At 45.2% G+C, this 24,607-nt stretch overlaps 1 protein-coding gene across 1 annotated transcript in view; it reads right to left on the bottom strand.

The window, feature by feature from the left end:
- Nucleotides 1–24,607, bottom strand: part of Otud7a (OTU deubiquitinase 7A) — a 247,082-nt gene that overhangs the window by 16,241 nt on the left and 206,234 nt on the right. Inside the window, exons 7-11 of the mRNA XM_050140410.1 lie at nt 14,494–14,595; nt 11,152–11,279; nt 10,417–10,532; nt 6,762–6,889; nt 4,989–5,138 (exon numbers count right to left, since the gene is read on the bottom strand). Of these exons, the coding sequence (XP_049996367.1) occupies nt 4,989–5,138; nt 6,762–6,889; nt 10,417–10,532; nt 11,152–11,279; nt 14,494–14,595 (624 nt within the window). The remainder of the gene's footprint in view (nt 1–4,988; nt 5,139–6,761; nt 6,890–10,416; nt 10,533–11,151; nt 11,280–14,493; nt 14,596–24,607) is intronic.

Genomic DNA, 24,607 nt, shown 5'->3' with positions numbered 1-24,607 from the left:
AGGTGCAGAGCATCAGAAGACAGCTCACACTGGCCAAGGAAGTTCCTGTACTGAACGGAGTCAGAAACCTCTGGATGTGATTAGAGTCCAGAAGTTCCTCCTTTTAAAAGGCATTCAAGCACTCCATGAGTTTGAAATGGCTCTTACCTTCAAGGGGCTCTGGCTGGTCCACAGTGGAGGTGCCTGCCTTGGTTACTCTTCTGTTACTGTGGTAAAACCCCATGGCCAATACAACTTAGACAAGAAAGTGAGTAATTTGCCTTACTATTTCAGAGTGTTAGAGTCTATAATGCAAACCTTCCAGAGCCATGCCCATGAGACTTGGGGGGCTTTTCCTACAAGGCTTGGCCAACGGGACACATTACTACCCGTAAGGCTGCTGGGCTCCCCTCCAGGGATGTGCTGTCCAATACTATTTCACCCATCAGCCCCCAGGGTCCTCTCGGTTTCCAGAAGGTTCCAGTCCAACTACCCAAACTTATTGAGCAGGTGGCACACTGCGTCAAGTCTTTATACTCAGGGTTTGATGGGTGATTATTGATTATCTAGATGAGCTTGGGTGTCATCCACCCTGACTGAACTACACAGGAGCAATGAAGCAATTTCTCATGTAATAAAAACATGATATAAAACTTGTTCACTGCACACAGGCAAGGAGAGTTTCTACAAGCAGGGAAGAGGAGCTGCAGCAAACTGATAGCATGTCAGCCCCTGGCTGTGATGACATGTGCTGGGCATTCTGTGGCTTACTCAGGGTCCTACTGGCCTCAAGTCCCGGGTCCCAGCTGGGTGAGCAGGGTGAGAGACATGAGAGTGACAGAAGTCCCAAGCATGTCTGTCTCCTGGCCTTCTTCCATGGCTGCATGGCCCCAGGAAACGAGTGCTTTCTCATGTCTTCTGTGAAGAAGCCGTAAGCAGGAGTGAGGACCCATGATTTATGCCCATTGGTGCTGCTAATTGGCCAGCAACCAATATGAGTCTGCCCTGATGACCGGGCGCTGGGTGAGCTGAGGATGGAAGCTGTGTATAAAGGGCTGTATCTCTTCCTCTATAGGTCCTGTGTTGGCAGGGGCAGCCCAGTGAGCAGAACTTTAGGCAGTGTATCTTCTGCAGCAGGCCTCCATATGTAAGGACTTGAATGGGACGCTACAGTGACCTTAAAGCTCTGGCTGGTCCTCATGGACATGCCTGCCTTACCTACGTTTCTGTTGCCATGGTCAAACACCATGGCCAATACAACTTAGACAAGAAAGTGAGTAATTTGGCTTACTATTTCAGAGTCTTAGAGTCTATAATGCAAAGGGGAAGCAGGAAGCTCACATCGTGATCCACAGCCGTGAGACAGATCAAGAGTCCTGGAAATCTCACTGGGCCCACAGAAGTGAGCCTCTTTCACCTTGACTAAAGGTCAGAGAGTCTGACCTTATTTTTACTCTTCCTAAGAAGTTGCTCACAACGGGTGTGGCTACAAACAAGATATCCTGACCTAGGGTGTGGTTACTTGGTGTTTTGGTCGTGAAGAGGGGCCCGTAGAGGTGGATTTGCTTCACCTTAACCAAAGGTCAGAGAATTTAAGGTTATTCCTGCCCCTTCATTTGAAAACAGGAGGTTTGACCTGGGAGTGTCTGCCTACAGGATAGTTGGTCTAGGGTGTATATGTTACACTTCCAGTCCAAAAGATCAGAATGCTTAGCTCAGGAAATAGTGGCTTGATGTCTCAAGTACTGAGTCTAATAATTGTTCTGATTGTTCTTTGTATCGTGTTAAGGCAGTCTTTTGCCCTCTACTCCCTTTTTGGATTGGGGTATGTAAGCATATGGAAGGAAAGTCAATGCAGGCAGACTACTCACTGAATACTGGGAGTTGCCCTCCCAGTACTATTCTCTGTTTCTCTCTCTCTTTTGTACTCTGTCTATTCTGAATAACATTTCTAACCAAATGCCCCTAAGCTGGAAGGTACAAACTGGTTCAGGCTGGACCCCGACATCTCACACAGGTCCACATCTCTTAAACCCTCTCAAACAGTTCCACCAACCGAGGACCAAGTGTTCAAGCATACAAGTCTATTGGGGGGAATTCCCATTCAAACCACCACAGTGCCTTCTGGCTTCCCTGGGAGCTCTTGTAGAAGCCACTCATGGTCCTTATAGTGCTGTGGCTTGGTGCTAGCAGGGGAGGGGAGGACTGGAGCCTGCATCCACCCTCTGTGAGGCAGGTTCCTCCAGGTCTTTAGAAGACGAAGAGGTAATGAGAGGCTTGGCTTTATAGTTTTGTGAATTTTTGGCTAAACTCATCCACTCTCATTTGCTTGAAGAACTGGTCTTATTAAAGTCCATGGCCATTTCGACACCACCACAGTCTGGGGCTCAAACAGCAGAGGTGTAAACTCTACACTCTGGGATCTAATCTTCATCAGGGGCACATTCTTCTGACCTTTTCCTTGGCTTGGGAATGCCCCTTACCTCTGTATTCTCACATGGTTTTGTGAAACCTAAATCTCTCTCTCTCTCTCTCTCTCTCTCTCTCTCTCTCTCTCTCTCTCTCTCTCTCCTCTCTCTCTCTGAGAGAGTTTCTCTATGAAACCCAGGCTTTTCTAACTTCCTGCTCAGTTCCTATGTGCTGGGGATTAAGGTGTGCATCATGACACCAACAACTTCCTCTCTGTAGAGAGGTGCTGGGTAAGGGACCACTCGAGTTTTAATCTCCTTAAAGATGTTAGTGGCAAATACAGTCTCATTCTGACACTTGGTTCACAGGGACACAGGGCTCGGTTCACAGGGACACAGGACTCGGTTCACAGGACACAGGACTCGGTTCACAGGGACACAGGACTCGGTTCACAGGGACACAGGACGGAGTTTACAGGGACACAGGACGCGGTTTACAGGGACACAGGACTCGGTTCACAGCCATCCTTTGCACTTCACAGCTCAGCAGCTGCTGCCCCAGGTCAGGGTGTGGGTGGCACAGGGCATGGAACAGCGAGGCAGGAACTCCTTCATCTGAAGCTTCTGTAGTTTCACTATAGCTGACCATGATTTAAAATAGTACATAGAAAAATTCCAGAAATCAACGGTTCACAAGATGAAGCTGAGCGCTGTTCTGAGCCTTGTGAAGAAGGTCACAGCTCCCATGCAGGTGCAGCGTCCCTCTGTGCACCGAGCCCTCACAGTAGATGCTATCTTTAGCTGTCTGCTGTCTGCAGCTGCCTGGGCTGTCGGGCTGATGCTCAGGGATCTCTGTACTTTTGCACACCACCCCTTATCCATGGGCCCCACAGCACAAGTTGGCAATGATGGAATTGAGGCCCACAAGGAGAAGCCAGGAAGCACTTCCTTGAAGCAGAAAGGGCAAGGTGTTCTACTTAATAAGGAAAGATAATGAATCACATGCTTGCTAAGGTCCACAGCACAGTGAATCTACGCATGAAGTCACCGAGAAGGACAGTGATATCAAGTCCTAGTTTTGCTGCTGTGTCTGAAGCTGCCGAAGTCCCACCCACAGCACTGGTGAGTGCCTGTGGTGGGGAAGGCCACACACAGGGACAATGTAGTCAGGCTTTGGGCCATCCAGGATGTCAGCTGCCCACAGGTATCTCTTCAGTGTTTCCCTTGGGTGATGGCAGAGCCACTGTTGGTATATGGAGGTATGTCCTCTAGAGAGCCTGCATCCCCTCTAGGGCTCTAGCCGAGCTTGAAGGACTGGTAGTGGCTATCAGGCCAGGAACATATGTAGAAGGGGTGCTTTATAGGGGCTGGAGGAGGTAGAGCTCTGTCTGTATCCTCCCTTGCCAGCCGTCCACAGGAGGGTGCAGGATGGGGAGGCACTGATATACTCAGTGTAAAGAGGACGGTTACCCTGAGCTTCTGGCTTGTGGGAGCCCTGAACCAACCACTTGGGGTTTCCTAGAACCACATTCAAGGGCCCAAACCCTAGAACACATGCAATTTCCTTGGCCTTCAGTCTCCTGAGGAAAATCTCATTCTGTACTGAAAATAACAGTGGCAATACTAAAACCTCGTCCTTTCTACACAGACACTCACATATCCATTACAGCTAACTCAGAGCGCAACAAGGTCCTCTTCGCCATCAGTGAATCAGCCCCACCTGTCTTACTGCTAGCTGCAACTCTGCACCGTGCAGCAGGTGGCGCTGGTCCCATCAACCCATCAGCACCGAGATGGCTTCTTGCAGGAAACCTGGCTATAGTGACCTACAGACAAAGTGTTGACTTTTTGGTTCAAAAGCTTACTAGTGTACAGCAGGAGTGGGCAAGCCTTTCAAGAACACTGCCAACAAATTACTGTCGGAGGCCAGCAGGCCACACACACACTCTGCTGCCCCACTGCAAAGTGGCTACGGAGAAAATGTCAGGCAATGAGTCTGGCTGTGTGCCACTAAAACTGTCTGCAAACTAAGTGGTGGGTCACAGCTTGCCAAAACTTGCCCTGAAGGGATTTTGTTTTCCAACTCCATCTGAGGTGGATTGCATCCATCTATAAATCCACACACAACCATTAGCAATAATTAGTTTTACAGTTAAAAATCCCCCTAAGGACAAAGACAACATCTATTTCAAAAGGCTAGAAGTGAGGATTTTGAACATTTTCAACATCAGAAGTAATACATAATTACTTATACTAAATGTTGGAGGACATAGATACGTTTTCCCTGACTAGTGCACTACACAGTGTGTACATTGAAATACACACATGTGTCAGCTAAAATTAATTAAAATATAGAAAACTTACACATGCCCATGATGGAAGCCAACAGCTAAGTACACACAGTGGCATCATCACTTATTTCCAGAGTGGTTTAGGTGGCCATTACCTCTAATGCCTCTACTGCCAGTCAACACATATGCGTACCTACTGAGCATGGCTGTGCAGAAACCACGGCTGCTCCTTGTGTGTGCATGGTCACTAGGCGGTTGTCCACACTCCCTCCACCCCACCTTACCCCTTGTGTCTCGGGAGCTGGCAAACCTTGTTCTCTCTGCTGGTCTCTTTGTTCCATGGACACAAGGGCCGAGAAGTGCGCTTGATCATAAGCCAGAACCAGGGGCGAGCAATGGCACCTGTTGGGAGGCACCTCCAAGGGCAGGTAGATCCCTCCAAATGGGATGGGTGCAAATGCTGTGGACACAGACACGGGGAGAGTCGGAGGGCAAGAGTGGGAAAGGGAGGAGTGGGTTGACACAGGGAGAGGGAATAGGGGAACAGAATTAGTGCTCAGGGCCAGGACTGAAGGTTTCCATGGTGATCTGCCTGGGTGGCCTGCTCCTGAGAGCCATACCATAGACAGAAGAGCGGCAGGATGGGCTAAGACCATTGCCCAAGACGGTCAGAAGTATCGCCCACTAGCTTGTCTAGAAGTCTCTGCTGTCCTTTCTCTTCTGCTGTCACTGAAATGTTCACACGCAGGCAGGACCTATATTCCCTGAGTGTGATTGGTGCATATTAAAAACAACTTCTACAGAACAGAAGGGAGCAGTCAGAGAGCTCTGGTACTGAGCTGCAGATCAGGTGGAACATGAGAAGTAGAGACACTGTCTTTGTGTGATGAGATGCCATCCTGTTCATGTTCTTATGAAGAACAAGGGAAGAGAAGCCTGAAAACCACTTTTTGAACACCGGCCCCAAGCAATAGCTGATTCTTTTCTCCCCTCCCCACTGAAATAGGGTCTCCTGTAGACCTGACTTACTACGTAGCTGAGGATGACCTTGAACTTCCAACTCCCTTGACTTCTTGAGTGCTGGAATTACAGGCATGTACCACCATGCCCATTTTATGCATTGCTGCAATGGAACCAGGACTTCATGCATGCTAGGCAAGCAGTCTACCCACCGGGCCAACCCCCAGCCTAGCAGCTATGGTTTGATCATGAAGAGCATTGCCTTTGGCCTCAGAGTGGGAATTGTACCCTCCTTAGTGTGGAGCACAGGGGCCTTTAGAGTGGTCTCTGAGGATCTCTCAGTCATCCCCCGCCCCCTTCACTCAGTCTGTACTGGGCAGGATGATTCTGTCCACATAAGCATCCTGTTTTGAGGGCTGTAATAAAGAGAAGGGAGGCTGCTGGCTCTGGTGCTTGGCAGCAGGCAAAGAGAGCTGGGCAGGATGCACGGATGCACGTTCTGCTAGCCCTTGCCCTCAGAGCAGCCACGGCCATGCTGGTCTTTCTCTGGCATGACGACTGATGCCTGGCCATCAGGGCTTCAGGACATTCATGACTTCTATTATGGGATGGATTTAAATGTAAGTGAAGCCGAGTGAAATGTCACAGGGTCACTTCATTGGCATGCCATGCGCAGTGAAGAGATGTTGTGGACAATGCCGTCTTTGGAAGTGACAAATATGGCAGCAAGAGTGAACTGGATTGCAATGGTGCCACCAGGGAGAATGGAAAATGAACCACACTGGGGAAAGTGCTGAGGGAGGGGTCATCCAAGAGGTCATGGGTGAGGCTCTCAGTGGCCAGACAACAGCAGCTTGGCTACCCCTGCAGTTCCTGACTCTTCACCACCCTTCAGAGCCCCCACACTCTGCCCTCCTTCCTTTCCTCTCTGCTACGCTATCCTGCAGAACTGCTGGAACAGGGCCTGGGGCTTTCATAGGGATCTGTGCTGTCTGTGGTGCTTGGCCAGATTTGTCATAGTCTCCTGCTGGTGTCAGCAGGGCAGGCGATCAGTGCTGTGCTGGAGGAAGAAGAATTGCGTGAAATGCTACCACCCCTAAATACAGCTCCTTGAGGATCCTACCTTCACCACCAGAGTCTCTTAGCATGGTGTCTGCCACCACCACAATGGGTCTCCGCAGTATGTGGGCTAGGACGAAGACATGGAACTCTTCCAGGCTTTCATATACAGGATCTTCAGAGTTGTCCACACTAGGAAATAAAACAAAGTAATCTTGTCATGAGACTAGACTGGAGTGGGGAACACAAAGGGCAGGGACTCTGAGTAGGGACTGAGCACCCCCAAACACTGCACCCTATTTACGAGGATCTGAGGAACCTTCCAGGAACAGTTCCTGGGAAGAGGTCATGAAGAAGCTGTCTGAATCCTACCCTCAGGGGAGGAGGAGGCTGAACGCACAGCCGTACAGTAAGCCTCTGCAGCCTGGGTCCAAGCTCCTGCCTTGCCTTGTGGGTAGAGTAGACCCCGAGAATCACTGTCATCCAGACTGTGAGACACTGGGACAGAAGACTGTGACCTAGATGTCCCTCAACAACAGGGCCACCCTCCAAGGGAAGAGAGCCAGAGCTCCTAAATGGTGGGACCTTGTGTAAGTCTCCTAGATGTGATGACAGTGTATAGCAGGAGGCGGCAGACTCTATGCATGGTTTCCAGTATCCTAGGGCTCCTGGAATCCGTTCCCCAAAGACAGCAAGGGAGCAGGGATGGCTGGGAATGAGCTCCGTGTGCAGAGTGCTGGACCAACTCTCTCCATCACTCCTAGAACAAAGGCTGTAAACCCTAAGAAACGCACTAGGCCTTTGGGGAGATGCCATGTCACATTATGGTTCTTTCTTTCTTTCTTTCTTTCTTTCTTTCTTTCTTTCTTTCTTTCTTTCTTTCCTTTCTCTCTCTTTCCTTCCTTCCTTTTCTTTCTTTGATTTCTCTTTCTCTCTCTCTTTCTCTTCCCTCCCTCCCTCCTTTTTTCCTTCCTTCCTTCCTTCCTTCCTTCCTTCCTTCCTTCCTTCCTTCCTTCCTTCCTTCCTTCCTTCGTCCTTCCTTCCTTCCTTTCTCTTGTCTTTTTCTTTTGTGGCCAACAAACTTTATTTAATGCTTGAAAATGTGGCAGCAGTCAGAAGTCACAAAACGTCACACAGAACCATCTGCAAGTTATTCTCTAGGCTTCCACATCTTTATTCTGAGAGGGGTCGGAGTGCTTCTTGTTTACATGGCCACCTTTGACACATCAGGACACAGCCATCAAGGCCTGCTCACAGTGGTCCCGGCAACACCTTTAAGATGGAGGACCCAGCTCAGGGTCATGAGTTGCTTTCTCTTTAGGTCTCTTCGGTCTCCTTTATCCTGCAATGCTGCTTGGTATTTCCATAACCACGGCACTTCTGAGATGCTAAGGAGTACAGGGTAGGTGGCTTGTGGAACTTTCTCAGCCTGGGTCTCTATGACGTTAGACTAGGGTTTGTCAAGTTATCCTTGAGTGTCCTCTCAGGTGGTGGGATATGGAGGTGGACCTCCCACTGGTGGGGCCTAGGTCACTGGCTCTTCTTCCAGCCACACCCTCACAGAGCTGCTCAGCTCACCTCTCTAACTAACACACAATCCACAAGGGAACTCGGAACCCTTGCACATCTCTTGTTATTTCACAAGCTTGTTGATAGCACTGTGGAGTTCTGGTTTGATACTTTTATTAAATGACTTATAATCCATTTGTGATATTATGACGCTCAAATATGCTTTAATTCGGTCTTCTTCACTTATTTTGGCTTGGTCTGTGTTTTTCTGATACCTCCTTGCCATTCTTTTGGATTACTTCCTTGTTCCCTGGCACAAGAAGATGGACCATGTTCACACATTACCACCCTCTCTATGTGCCTGTGAGTCACCTACCACAGCGGCCACGGGACATGCTAAGTTCACCAGGACTCTCACTTCCAGTCTAATCCTTATTAAATTCATGCTTCTTATAACTTCCTCCTGCACAGTGGGAAACTGTCTGCAATGATTCCACCGTTCTTACTCATTTGAAGCTGTCTCCTAGCCCTATCTTGCTTTGTCCACTGAATGGCTCGGAGTTTTTTTTTTTTTTTTTTTGAAAAAAGAATGGAAGAAGAATGTCTAAAACGCGTTTTGCTTTAACCAAATAGCTCTGGCTGGGCAGATGGGTGCTGTGATTGTGCTTGTGAGGGCTGGAGTTAGGATCCTCAGAATCCAGGCATGAAAGCAGGCAGGCATGGTGGCTGCTGTAATCCTAGCACTTGTGATACAAGTGATACAGATGTGGGATTCCAAGGGCCAGCTGGCTAGCTAAGGCTAGCCAAGTGTGTAAGCTCCAGGTGCAGCGAGAGAAAGTATCTCAATAAACAAAGAAGTGGGCGACTGAGGAAGACACCAGACACTAATTTTGGGCTTCTACATGCATCCATGTGCCTGTCCACATGAAAACGCACATATATTTACACCTTCCCCACGAAAACATATCGATCTCTGTATCTGTAGGCTCCACATCTGAAGATTCAAACTATTGAGAACAGAAGCACTAAAAGAACCGTATGCACTTTTTTCTTATCCCCTAAACAATATAATGCTTCTTCTCCCCTTCAGAAGTGCCGAGTGTCAGCAATGGAGAATAGACTAGCATGCTGATCGCTATTCTCTTCTCTCCCACCTGTGCTTCCCCAGAGGAGATTTGGTTTTCTCCTTGGCAAGTGTGGGAAGTTCAACAGCGAAAGAAACTCTGGCCTGGAAGGAACGCCTGGGACTTGGAGGGCATGGAACAGATACAAGCTAAGTTTTCAGGAACAAATCTTCCACTGTACAAACATACGTCTGCCTGGCCACAGGCCAGACTATTGGGACTGACATGGAATGTCTATGTTGGCTATGTAGGAATGCGTCCGAGCTTGAGAGGGCTAGGCCCAGTGGGTACCAAGCTCACTGCGGTGGGGCGTTGAGAGCCCAGAGGCTTTCCTGGCCTGCAAACCCGAGACCGGCCAGGAGACACGCACATCTGTGTTCCTGGTGTCAGCATTCGTTCTTCGTGCTTTGGCAGAGGACTTTTCTGGGCTGGGACCTTTGACTTCAGCACAAAAGAGCAAAAATCAAAGAATGCATCTTCTGAAATTTCATGGCCAAATGTGCCTGTTGGTCCAGAATGCTCTTCATTCTACAGTGGAGCTGGAGCTGGCCTACAGGAGCAAGCTTTCCTTGAGTGCACACAGCGTGCAAGGCCTTTGTACTAAGAACACACATAATGGTCATGGAGTCCACTGGGGAAGCACTGGGTGGTTTGATGATTTCTTGCTTTCAGTGTGACTTGAAACCCCACACTAAGTTGATTAAAGAAAAACTCTATAAATAGTAGCTGGTGGGTTTTTTTTTTTTTTCAGCCCTGTGTATGCAATGGCAGCTGTAGCAATGGCCACTGTCACAGACCACCTCCAGGTCTGACTAGGCCCTAAATCCCCTAGTTACTACAGTTTGTGTTGTATGAGGAGCCTGAGGGAGACAGGGCTGAGCAGCCTTCATGAACTCATGTGTAGAGAGCTTGGGTGCATGTGTCCAGCCTCCCCTCACCTCCCATGTAGCCTCATGTATAACGTACACTCTCTGTCTTCTGCTATCTGGCTAGCATGCAGGGTCATTTACCCTCCTCCCCAAGCTCTTTGAGGCCCTGAGTGGCCAGGAGCTCCGGAAGACCCATGGAGAGCAGGGCAGCACTCACCCACCACCCGTGCCGCTGCCATTCTTGCTGAAGTGTGTGCGAGGCTCGCTGGAGGCCAGTTTTAGCAGCTCTGTCCACTCTCGCTCCCATTCCTCCTCAGTGTACACCAGCCCTGACTGGCGCGAAGGGAAGCTGGTTCAGGAGGCAGCCGCTGTTGCCTGCCTTCACCCCCTCCTCCCACCAAGGCAGCAGTACCGATCCACCCAGCTTGACCTGAGCCCCACTAGGACCCAGCTGGACACATCTGTTAGTGTCCCCTGATGGTTACTCTTACATAGTTTAAGAAATTCCGGCCCTTGATTTCAAAGCGGTTGGGAAGCTTCTAATCACCAAGTCCACTCCTGGGTACATGTTAGAATGAGTGAACCTGGTTGGGGCTGACCAAGGTACAGTTTAGAGGACCATCAAGCCATTTTACCCCCAATATAGGCAGATTCTTCTTGTGGAGAAAAGTGGTAATGTCACCATGGCCAGGGGTTGCGGAGATTTCCTCTGGATTGAGGGGCCAACGGCTTCTCAGATCAGTGTATGACTATATAATTTATGATCGGTGCTGGGGCACTGTTAAAGTGGAGGGAGGCTCTTTCCTAACCACACCAGCCTGGCGGGTGTAAGTAGGAATGTGCCGTGGTCCTCCTGGGCTGCGCTGTTGCAACAAGGCTCCCCCGGACTATATAGCACAGTCAGAGGCTGCTCCTGATGTGGCTCCTGTCTCCAGCAGGGGTGGGTACAAACCTCCTTGTTCTGCTGTGTCTGCTGCCACCTCCACCTCCGCTTCAGGGCTTCTCGCTCAGCACCTGTCCTCATCATGGTATAGAGAGCTTTCCGCAAAACCAGGTCCCGGTCGTGAAAGCCCCACATTCCTGCAGCCAGAAGGCCATGAGGGACAGAGAAGGAAGGGAGGTGAGGAAGAGATGAGCCTAAGGAAACCCAAAGGGTCATAGCCCAGCAGGCTGGCCTCCCACATGGGTGCACAGGAAGGAACTACCATGCCAGGCAGCTGTGTCTCTTCACAGACTTGCAGCCCTCCCCAACTCCCATGCTGTCAGTGTGCTTCCCATCAGATCAGATACGTGAATGGAACGGTACTTCCTGTTCTAACACAACAGCAGCAGGTAAAGATCCTACAATCTGTGAGCATATACTGTAGAGAAGTAAGAAGCGAGGTAGCTATCAAATAGCACATAATGTACCATGTTCACAGCACAAGGGGAGACAAAGCAGGCAAGAACAGAACACATGCATGCACATGCAGTTGTCTCAGAGGCCAGAAGAGGCTATCCTTGATAAAGATGTACAACTATTATTTGTCAATTAAAAATAAAAAGACACATTGAAAAAAAAGTAAGTGGAAATGTTGGATTTGGAAGTGAACACAGTAGGACTATAATACCAGGAGATAATACGTGCCAGTACTGACAGTGGCCCTCAGTCCAGGGTGGGTTGAGGTTGGGGTACAGTGGGGCTGGGTGGGGGTGCCAGCCACGGGGTGAATTCTTTCTTTTTCCTTCCTTCCTTTCCTCCTTCCTTCTTTTTTATTTCTTCATCATTTTAAATTTATTTTACAAACCAAGCTCAGTTTCCCCTCCCTCCTCTACTCCTGATCCCTCCCCCCATCTCCCTTCTATCCCACCCTCTCCATCTCCTTCTCCTCTGTCTCCATTCGGATGGGGAAAGGCCTCCCATGAGAACCAACAAAGCATGGCACATCAAGTGAGGCAGGGCCACGCTCTTCCTCACTGCATCAAGGCTGAACAAGGCATCCCACCATAGGGAACGGGTTCCAAAGAGCCAGCCCATGCATCAGGGACAGGTCCTCTTCCCATGGCTAGGGACCCTACAGAAGACCAAGCTACACAACTGTCACCCAGATGCAGAGGGCCTACGTCGGTCCCATGGCGGTTCCCTAGCTGTCGGTCCAGAGTCTCTGAGCACCCACTAGCTCAGGTCAGCTGTCTCTGTCCCTCCTTCCTTCTTTCTGTTTTCAACTTTGCCATAGTTTTTTTTTCTTCTTTTTTTTGTGGCAAGTAACTCCATAAATATGTAATTGATAGTGAAAGTGTAAAATCTTATATAGAACTTTACTGAGATACAAAGTTTGAGATGTATAATATTTGAGTGGCTACCTTAATCTAGCCAAAATAAAATTGTAAGCTCATTATAATAAAGTAGTAGTTACATTGTTAATGTTTTGTTTTGAGTTTTAATATCAAATTTCATTTAGTTTAACATATCAAAATACCATTTTAAGTATATAATCGTTAAGAATATGACATTTTATGTTGTTTATGATGCCTTCAAAAGCTAGGTACATTTTAGAATTACATAGTGATTCTATTGGTAGCAGCTACATTTCAAGTATTCCATAATCTATGGCACTATCATCTGCCACATTGGAAACACATGTCTCAGTATATTTAATGATTATAGAAGCTTGCAAGTGATTTAACAGGCAAAATGGGTATTCCCGCCAGGGTTTGTATGTGAATTTTCCCCACAAGTTCAGGTGACTGGATGTTTGGTCCCCAGATGGCAGTTTTGAGAAGCTGTGGAACTTTTGAGAAGTGAGACCTAACCATGGAAGTTGCTGGGAAGCAGACTAGACTTTTTTTTCACCAACCCCGCAACAGACAAAAGTCTGATCTCCAAAATATATAAAGAACTCAAGAAACTAGATTTTAAAATGCTAATTAACCCAATTAAAAAATGGGGCACTGATCTGAACAGAGAATTCTCAACAGAAGAAGTTCAAATGGCCAAAAGACACTTAAGGTCATGCTCAACCTCCTTAGTGATCAGGGAAATGCAAATCAAAACAACTTTTGAGATATCATCTTACACCTGTCAGAATGGCGAAAACACCAATGATAGCCTTTGCTGGAGAGGCTGTGGAGGAAGGGGTACCCTCATCCATTGCTGGTGGGAATGCAAACTTGTGCAACCACTTTGGAAAGCAGTGTGGTGGTTTCTCAGGAAATTCGGGATCAATCTACCCCTGGACCCAGCAATGCCACTCTTGGGAATATACCCAAGAGATGCCCGAGCATATGACAAGGGCATTTGTTCAACTATGTTCATAGCAGCATTATTTGTAAAAATTTTTAATTAAAAAATTAAATAATTTTTTATTTTGAGATTTTTAACATTTTTGAGAATTTCATATGAGTACTGTATTTACATCATTTTTTCCTGTCTTCTCCCTCCAGCTCCTCCTCAGATTCATGGCCTGCTATCTTTTTTATTGTTACATATACACATAGATATGTATAGATACCACCTGAGTTCACTTAGTGTTGTGTATATATATATATATATACATACATACATAAATATGTCAGCCACATATATATGGCTGACAGTTTGGGATTGGATAATCTTTAGGGAGCTCATCCCTAGAGAAGACCAAGTCTGTTTCTTGGCAGCTTTGTTTTTGTTATTGTTGTTTTTGGAGGCAGGTCTCACTGTGTAACCTTGGCTATCCTAGAACTCACCATGTAGAACAGGCTGGGTTTGAACTCATAGCTATCTGCTTCCTAGCGCTCATAGTAAAGGGGCATATCACCACATAGGCCCAATGGGAGTGGCAGAATGTGCTGCCCCTGTTGTGGGGAGGAAGCAGGGAGTGGCTGCCTTTGTCTTTCCCATTGTTGCCATCACACACACTAGTCTCTAGTCTCATCTCTAGTCTCAGGGCCTCTCTGAGCACTTTGCTCAGAGATCTTTTCAGCGTCCTCAGCCTGCCTTGTACTGAGCAGGCCCCACTTTGGTCTAAATAAGGTGTTTTCTATTCCTTCAAGTTCTCAAGTCTCAGTAAAGACCCAGCATTCTCTAGGAAGTCCTCGTAGTTTGCTTCAGAGTACCCATCTAACCTGCTGTCCTTGGCCCTCCTGCTCATGGTCTCTTAGCAACACAGGTGTTTACCCCATAGTGCTCCATCTTGTCATCCACCCAGCCTGACTAGAAGGGCCAGGATGCCACAGGCATTCAGATGACAGCAGCATGAGTGGCTCTATTTGTTATCCATGCATCAGATAGAACCCGAGCCTTGCTGGCCTTTGTTGGCGCTGGGGTGCTTACCCAGTGAGGCGGCATGTAAGAGGCAGTTCCCGTCCCCTGTTGTGGCCAAAGGAAGAAGCCTTTTACAGCTTGTGCACACGGTAGACCACCAGTTCAGGCGACCTGGAAAGGAAGTCCACTTTAGAACAGACGCTCAGAAAGGCAGGGAACAGATGTGTGTATGTGTGTGTGTGTGTGTGTTTGTGTGTGTGTGTGTCTGTTTCTGTGTGTGCTACACATTCCCAAATATCAATGAAAAATTTCCTTCTCTCAAACTATAAAGAGAAAAATAGGGTGGGGTGGGATAAAATAAGCTTTTTTTCTCCAGAGAACAAAAGTTACATAGTTTGTTTCAGTGTCTGCAGAGTATTTAAAACAACCAGATGAATGGTGGAGAATAAGGGAACACAGAAGGTAAGATGTATACGCTTTCTTAAAGGACTTAAATCTGAATACCAGTAAGCATTGAAAAGGTAATGTATGCACTGTAACACCCAGAACAAGCATCAAAGAGAATGAACTGAGTTATACTCAAACCAATCCTTGTTGGGCTTGGTTGACACATGCCTGATAATCAGTGCTGAGGTTGAAGCAGGAGAACTGCGCACTTGGGGCCAGTCTGAATTGTCCATTGAGATCTTGTTTCAAAGACTGACTGACTGGCCGACTGAACAACCAATACTATACAATATGCTCCTTGACACCAAAACCAGGTGAAGAAGGTACTGAGAAATACAGGCAAAAATCTTTCATGAATATGCAGCAAAATTTTCAGCATGTAAACAAACAGCTCTCAGATAGAGACACCAAAAATTACACAGCATGTAATGTAAGATTGATTCTAAGAATGAAAAGTTGGCTCAATATTAGAATATTGATTAATTAACATAATTCATCATAATAAACTACAGAAGAAGCAGTTCAGATAATCATAAATGGAGAAAAAACATTTAACAAAAGTCAATACTCTTGTGATTAACTAGGGACTCCTGAACTTGACAAGGAACACCTATAAGTCCATGCAGCATGACAAATGGTGAAAGAACAAATGCTTGGCCTGACCCAGAGACCTCTTCAGGACTGGGCTCAAGCCAGGGACCTCCATGGGAGCAGACCCAAACCAGGGACATCTACAGGAACAGACCTGAGGCAGACCTCCAGAGGAAAAGGTACAAGGGAGGAACCACCAAAAGAGCAGGCCCAAGCCAGCAACATCTGTAGGAACAGGCCTGAGCCAATGACCTCCACCAGAGCAGGAGCAGGTCCAAGGCAGCAACCTCCACAGGAGCAAGGCCTGAGATAATGATTTCCACAGGAGCAGGTACAAGGGAGCCACCTCAGAGGAAGCAGGCCTGAGCAAGAGACTTCTGTGGGAAGAGGCATGAATCAGCTACCTCCAAGGGAGCAGGCCTAAGCCAGCAACCTTGGTCAGAGCAGTCCTGAGCCAGTGACCTCTGCTGGAGCAGGTCCAAGGCAGTGACCTCAGTGGGAGGAGCCCCAAGCAAGCAACCTTTGTGGGAGCAGGTCCTAAAGATGCCAGGGATTGCAGAGCAACCCCTGGGAATGCGGAGCAACTTCTGGGAATACCAAGTGACCTCCAGGGTGACTGGAACCATAGCCCTGAGTGCACCACAAGGAGCAGCCATCTGAGTCTTGGATCTACTGGCACCTGGAAGTCTGATCACTAGGGAGACAGCCCCAACTACACCAACCACAGGAAAAGAGGGGTAGACAAGGTAAGAACATACTCAAGCTGGGTGGTGGCGCATGCCTTTAATCCCAGCACTTGGGAGGCAGAGGCAGGTGGATCTCTGTGAGTTCGAGGCCAGCCTGGTCTAGACGAGCTAGTTCCAGGGCAGGCTCCAAAAGCTACAGAGAAACTCTGTCCTGAAAAACAAAAAACAAAACAAAGAAAAGAAAACAACAACAAAAAGAACACACTCAACACCAAAAAGAGCAACACAACACCAACAATGGCAAGGCTTAACACCCAAATATAGATGAAGCAGAAGAAAACGACCTAAAAAATTAACTTTAGGGGGAATGTTTGAGGCCCTTTAAGAGGAAATGAAAAATTCCCTCAAAGAAATGGAGTAAAATACAAACAAAAAATTGGAAGAAATCAACAAACCCCTTTTAAAAAACCAAAGAAAAAGCAATCAGATGAAAGAAATGATTCAAGACTTGAAAACCAAAATAGAAACAATAAAGAAAACACAAGCTGAGGGAAATACAGTAAAACAGAAATTATGAGAAAATGATCAGGAACCACAAATATAAGCATAAACAGCAGAATATAAGAGAGACTCTCAAGTGGAAATAGGCTCTCATGGGTCAAAGAAAACATTAACTCTAACAAAAGCTTAACACAAAATATCCATGAAATATGGGACACCATGAAAAGACCAAACCTAAGAATAATAAGGATAGAAGGAGAAGTCCAATTCAAAAGCACAGAAAATATATTCAACAAAATCATAGAAGAAAACTTTCCCAACCTAAAGAAAGGTATGCATATGAAGATACACAAAGCTTATAGAACACCAAATAGACTGGATCATAATATCAAAACACTAAACATACATAATAAAGAAAGAATATTAAGAGCTGCAAAGGAAAAAGGCCAAGTAACATATAAAGACAGACCTATCAGAATTACACCTGACATTTCAAAGGAAACAATGAAAGCCAGAAAGTCCTGGTCAAGCGTTATGCAGATGCCAGCCCAGACTACTATACCCAGCAAAACTTTCAATCAACATAGTTGGACAAAACAAGATATTCCATGACAAAACCAGATTTAACCAATACCTAGCCACAAACCCAGCTCTACGCAAAATACTAGAAGGAATACTCCAACCCAAGGAAGTTAGCTACATCCACAAAACCACAGACAATAGATGATCTTACAGCAGCAAATCTCAAAGAAGGGAAACACATACACAATAACATTACCAACAATGGAAACTAAAATAACAGGAGCTGGCAATCATTGGTCATGAATATCCCTTAATACAAATGGATTCAACTCACCTATTAAATGACACAGGCTAACAAACTGGATATGAAAACAGAATCCATCCTTCTTCTGCATACAAGAAACACACCTCAACCTCAAAGACAGAAATCATCTCAGAGTAAAAGGTTGGGAAAAAATTTCCAATCAAATGGACCAAAGAAACAAGCTGGTATAGCTACCCTAAACATAATAAAGGCAATATACAGTAAGCCAACAGCCAACATCAAACTAACTGGACAGAAACGTAAAATGATCCCACTGAAATCAGGAACAAGACAAGGCTGTTCACTCTCTCCATATTTATTCAATATAGAACTTGAGGTTCTAGCTAGAGCAATAAGACACCAAAAGGAGATCAAGGGGATAAAAATCAGAAAATAAGAGGTCAAACTCTTACTTGTTGCTGATGATATGATAGTTTACATCAAAATTCTACCCCCCCCCCCAAAATTCTACCAAGGAACTTATACAACTCATAAATACCTTCAGTAGTGGAGCAGGATACGAGATTAACTTGAAAAAAATCAGTAGCCCTCCTGTACACAGGTGATAAAAGGGCTGGGAAAGAAATCAGAGAAACAACACCCCTTCACAATAGCCACAAATAACATAAAATATCTTGGAGTAAGTCTAACCAAATAAGTGAAAGGCCTGTATGACAAGAACTTTAAATCTTTGAAGAAATTGAAGAAGATACCAGAAAGTGGAAAGATCTCCCATGCTCTTGAGTAGGCAGAATTAACATAGTAAAAATGGCAATCTTACCAAAAGCAAACTACAGATTCAATGCAATGACCATCAAAATTCCAGCAAAATTCTTCACAGATCTCAAAAGAACAATTCTCAACTTCATATGGAAAAACAAAATACCCAGGATAGCCAAAACAATCCTCAACAATACAGGAACTTCTGGAGGCATCACAATCCCTGACTTCAAACTCTACTACAGAGGTAAAGCACTGAAAACAACCTGGTATTGGCATAAAAACAGACAGGAGGACCAATGAAACTGAATCGAAGATATCAATCCATACACCTACAAACATGATTATTAAAAAAAGAAAAAAATATCAAATGGAAAAAAGAGCATATTTAGCAATGGTGCTGGCATAACTGGACATCAACATGTAGAAAAATGAAAATAGATCCATATCGATCACTATGCACAAAACTCAAGTCCAAATGGATCAAAGACCTCAACATAGTGCCAGCCACACTGAACCGTGTAGAAGAGAAAGTGGGAAGTACACTTGAATGCATTGGCACGGGAGACAACTTCCAAAATATAACCCCAGTAGCACAGACACTGAGAACAACAATTAATAAATGGGACCGCTTGAAACAGAGAAGCTTCTGTAAAGCAAAGGACATGGTCAACAAGACAAAACGACAGCCTACAGAATGGGAAAAAATTTCCACCAACCCCACATCAGACAGAGGGTTGATCTCTAAAATATACAAAGAACTCAAGAGATTGGTCATCAAAAGAACAAATAATCCAATAAAAATGGGGTACACACCTAAACAGAGAACTCTCAACAGAGAAATCTAAAATGGCTGAAAAACACTTAAGGAAATGCTCAATATCCTTAGCCATCAGAGAAATGCAAATCAAAACAACTCTGAGATTCCATCTTACACCTGTAAAAATGGCCAAGATCAAAACCACTGATGACAACTTATGCTGGAGAGGTTGCAGGATAAAGGGAATACTCCTCCATTGCTGGTGGGAGGGCAAGCTGGTACAGCCACTTTGTATTTCAGTATGGCAATTTCTCAGAAAATTAGGAAAAAACCTACCTCAAGACCTAGTAATACCACTTTTGGGTATATACTATACCTAAAGGATGCTTAATTGTACAAGGACATGTGCTCAAATATGTTCATAGCAACATTGTTTGTCATAGCCAGAACTTGGAAACACCCTAAATACCTCTCAACCGAAGAATGGATAAGGAAAATGTGGTACATTTACACAATGGAGTACTACACAGCAGAAAAAAATAACAACATCTTGAAATTTGTGGGCAAATGGATGGATCTAGAAAACATCATATTGAGTGAGGAAACTCAGATCCAGAAAGACAAAAAAAAAAAAATAACCCTACAATTCACAATCCCAGAGATCCCAGACAATAAAGAGGACCCTAAGAGGGACATACATGGATCTAATCTACATAGAAGTATGAAAAGACAATATATCCTTAGTAATTGGGAGCATGGGGACCATGAGAAAGGGCATAAGAGGAGGAGAAAGAAAGAAAGGGGAGTGGAAAAAAATCTAAAGCTTAATAAAAACAATAAAAAAGAACAGATGCTTTTCTTCTAAATGAGGGAAGCCCAGGGTGCCCACTCAACCACTGTGAGGACCTCACACCACACATCCTCCCAGTGAGAGATGCTAAGAATACCATTTGCAGCTACAGATTAGAAAGGAAGAGGTAATAGCCTCATTTTCAGATGACGTGATGGTTTATATAGAGGATCAGAAAGAAATTATAAAATCCTGTAATTACTTTGTATAGGTCATAGGCGATGAGATCCATATTCGTGAATCAGTTGTATTTCTGTATACTAGCAGTAATATGTGAGAGTCACAACAAAATTGTAACAGCATTTATAACCACTCAGAAATGACTTGGGCACAGATCTATTGCCCATGCCCAGTACTCTCGAAGGCTGGAGAGAGTGCATGCTGATGGGAGGTTAAAGTTCTAAACACCCTGGGAGGCTCCAACAAAGGGAGACTCTCCATGCAGTGAGGGTATGAAATCCTATAGACTGGGAGGCTGAAAGTATTCCCCATAGCATGGTTTCTCACAGAAAGGAAACCATTAACGATATGGAATACTGTACCTCAGATAGACTGGAAGAGACAACTCGTTACCACATATTAATGATGGCAGGAAATGAGCCTGGGTAGAAGCAGAGTATGTAAATGGAATAAAGAGAAGAGAAAGACAGATATGTTGGTAAAAGTAAGTGAATACTGATTAATGTGTAATTAGCAATGTTTCTTGGGGACTAAATTATATGTAAATTAAAATAAATGTCAGCAACGGCATGGATTTTGGCAGTTTATATTATGTGATGTAAAGTTGAAGGCCTTCCATTGGACAGCAGATGGTAAAAGTACCAACTTATAGGCAAAGTCTAAGAACTCACAGACACATTTTCATAAACTGTAGGGCAACATCCCAAACTATCAAGATAGTGGGAGGGAAGACAGAATAAAAAAACAAAAAATCCCAAAACCAAAACACAAAACAACAAAACACCCTTAAATAACTTCAAAGAAGGAAAAACACCCACTAATACACAAAAATGCAAGATAAAAGATTTAGATTTAAACAGGACAATGCATTCAAACCAAATACATATTGGCACTTATACTAAACGTGAATTAATCGAACCCTCTATTAGTGATTCTGGATGAGGAAGTTCTGGAGATCTACTGCACAGCCTGGATCCCATAGTTAGTGAAACCACCATATTGTACACTTGAAATCTGCTCTGAGAGAAGTCGTACCTGTCTTCACAACACCCCTGTAAAATCTAGGGGACAAGAAGACCTGGCATTGGCAGGATGGTCCTACCTCTTGCTGTGCCATGAACACTAAAGTCATTTGTCTGTGATCTGGGAGCCTTTACCTAGTGCCCAAGAAACTGTGGCGGCTGGCTGTGTTTACAGTGTACAAGGTGATGCTTCATGTGCATTCACATTGTGAAATGACTACCACCATAGTTAAGTTCCTTAGACTGTCCACCGCCTAGGATAAGGCCATTGCTGTGTGAGAGTACGACTTCTCTCAGAGTTTGGGGCTAGCTAGGGCTACACAATGCATTCCAGGCCAGCCTGAGACTCTGCTGCAAAACAAAACAAAACAAGCAAAACCAAAAGCAAACAACCCCCAAGAAAAACCCAAAGAGTTCAACAAAAAGAGACCAATGCTAGCAGGTGTTGAACAACTGCAAGCCACTGCCTCGTTTGTCTTGATTTCACTTCTTTTTTAAAGTTTTTTTAATATTTATTTATTTATTATGTATATAATATTCTGTCTGTGTGTATGCCTGCAGGCCAGAAAAGGGCACCAGACCCCATTATAGATGGTTGTGAGCCACCATGTGGTTGCTGGGAATTGAACTCAGGACCTTTGGAAGAGCAAGCAATGCTCTTAACCTCTGAGCCATCTCTCCAGCCCTTGATTTCACTTCTTGCTAGTAAAGTGAAAAAGTGATTCTAACAAAAGCTGTTAATGCTTTAAAAACAATGAAATACAAATGGAAAGACTTCAACTCAGTTGTAAATTTTAAGGTTCTCAAAAGTGTATTCAGTTTAGAGCCAGCACATTAACAAAGTTTAATATAATAAGCTTGTCAGTATTTTGTTCAGACTAGTCTGTGATCTGCCCCCCAGTGCTGCTTGGCTAATATGCAGTAATTCTGTTTTAATGGGAAGTGTTTTAATAGGACAAACTAACTATGCGCCCTTAATTGTAAATGAAATCTGTATTACATGTAATAAAATGCACACTTCAAAATGAAATGAATATGAAGATGCTAATGCTTATGCTAACAATGGGCACATCCTTACCACCTGCAAATCATCTTATTGAAGCTGAATGAGAAATGCAATTAGGAGCCTTAATTAACAGTATCCGTGGACGGCCTGTTGGAGACACAAGTGGGAATACTGTGCAATCACTTAGCAACTTTTTGTCTCTCGGCTGTGCAACAGCCATCTATCTCACTTGACTTTTAAATGTCTCTTTATAAAGTACCAGGCTGGGAGATATTAAAGCTATGTTACTACAAATTAAAAGAAAGTGATAAGATTTGTTTTAGCAATGACAATATACTGACACACTTAATTTGACTGTAGGCATCCCGGTCCACGTCCTGAGAGCATCTAAGGTGCAATGGTGCCCTGCAACAGTCCACGAACAGTGGTAGATGGGGGAGGGGGAAGGGAGTAGTCTAGTTAGTTTTCGTCAACTTGACACACGTTCTAGTCAGCTAGAAAAAGGGCAACTCAACTGAAGAATAATTGCCTCCATCAGACTGGGCATGTCTGTGGGGACATTTTCTTAATTAACGATTGATATGGGAGAACCCAGCCCACTGTGTGTGGTTCCACCACTGGGCAGATGGTCCTGGCGTATATAAGAAAGCAGGCTGAGCAAGCCAAGGGGGAACAAGCTAGTGAGCAGCATTTCTTTTAGTTCCTGCCTCTTCTGCTTGGGTTCCTGCCCTGAGTGTGATGGATGGTGAACAGAAACATAAGCTAAATAAACCCCTTCCTCCCCAAGTTGTTTTTGGGTATGGTGTTTTGTCACAGCGATAGAAAGCAAACTGGGACAGGCAGTATGCTAATGATTAAGTGGTCTGTATATATGAGGACAAGCCTCCAGTCTGTCCAAAACAATAGCTTTCTCCTCTCATTCTTTTTAATAGAGCAGAGAGCAGGATAAACACATGCTGGCTGGATTAGTGTGTCTCTCTATCCTCACTGTCTCTTTACAGAGAAGGAAACCGAGACCCCAGAGAATAAATTAACTTGTACACTGCTCATTCCAGAAGAATCAGATCTGGACCAACGATAGTTTCTTCTACGTGGAAACACTTGCTCTGTAAGCTTGAGAATCTGAATTTGAACCCCCAGAATCCACGAAAATCTCAGACGTGTCTGTGCACTCCTATAATGCCAGCATTGAGGGACAGAGAGAGGCAGATCCTGGGTTCATTCTGGCTAGTCACTATGTCAAGTGTCAGGGTCAGTGAGAGACCTCATATCAAGTCAGTAAGGTGGAAAGTGACCGAAGACACCCGATCTGCTCTGACTTCTACATGTTCATGCATGGGCCCAGAGACTTGTTGACTCATGTACATTCACCGTACATAAACTGTAAACACACACACACACACACCAAACAAAATCCATACATTCTTTAATCAGGTCCAGAGACTTGGAAGTTCTTGGGTAAGATGGCAGATTAGAAGCTGGCTCAGTTGGATGCTGTGAAGGAGAAGGGCTGGGGCAACAAGGAACAGATTCTGTTCCAAAGAGGGAAAGGCGGGAAGAGCATTCGCCTGAAGATGCAGGGAACAGGAGCAACTTGCACAGGTTTCTTGCTCCACTCCTTCCTGGTAGGAAGTGTGGCCATGCACTGGAGCATGGTCAGCACCACACTCTTAATGAAGACTGTGTTACCCTGACACCAAAATCACACAAAGAAACAACAAAAACAAGAAGAAAATTATAGACAATCCTCTCTGATGAACTTAGATGCAAAATTTCTCAATAAAGAACTCACAAACCGAATTCAAGAACATATAAAAAAATCATGTGCTGTAGTAAAGTTGATGGCATTCTGAAGGTACGGGGTTCAACTTGCACAAATCCATAAATGCAGTATATCTGCACATCTCCACTCACTGAATACTTTGTTTCTGCCCTTGAATCATTCCTTTGGGAATTGCTCTGCCATTGATGATTTATTCTTTTAGGGAAAGAAATCGTGCCATTCATATCTGGAATGGAATGTTCAAAGACAGCCTTGTGGAGAGGGTGGTGGTTTCGAAGACTCTGAGAAGGTATGGTCCAGAGAAGGCAGGGGGCATGCAGAGCTGAGGGCCCTCCTCAGCTCAGCCATTTTTGGCAGGTTAGGGAGGCACAGGTGGATGCCTGACCTCTCAGGGGCTCTTTCTTTCCTGTCACCTTTGGATCTGGTGTGTAGCCCAAGTGAGAACTGACAGTTTACTGCACATGTGCATGAAGTGCTGCACAGGCTCAGATATGCGATGGGGAAATCACAGCCATCACTGTGCCTTCCTCACCCCAGATGGCCTCAGCTTTGGTTGTCCGGAGAACTCTCAAAGGGTCCCATTTCCTCAGAGGGCACAGTGAAAGTTGGAAGTTCATAGTCATTAGGAAGAAAGGAGAGTATGTAGCCATTGCATACCGCTCTATACCAATTCAAGGAGAATGGTCAAAAGTGGAAAATGAGGATGCTGGGAAGATTCCTTTGAACCCAATATATCCAATATGATTTACTATCTTACTGTGACTTTTAGCTCAGTAGAATAGTTATCTGCTGTGGGAAAATGGTTTAAAAG

The sequence above is a fragment of the Alexandromys fortis genome, unplaced genomic scaffold (assembly GCF_014885135.2).
Source record: "Alexandromys fortis isolate MF-2015 unplaced genomic scaffold, M_Fortis_MF-2015_v1.1 scaffold_39, whole genome shotgun sequence".
NCBI classification, from domain to species: domain Eukaryota; kingdom Metazoa; phylum Chordata; class Mammalia; order Rodentia; family Cricetidae; genus Alexandromys; species Alexandromys fortis.
Note: the sequence above shows the minus strand (reverse complement) of the source record. Positions and strands in the feature narration are given on the sequence as shown.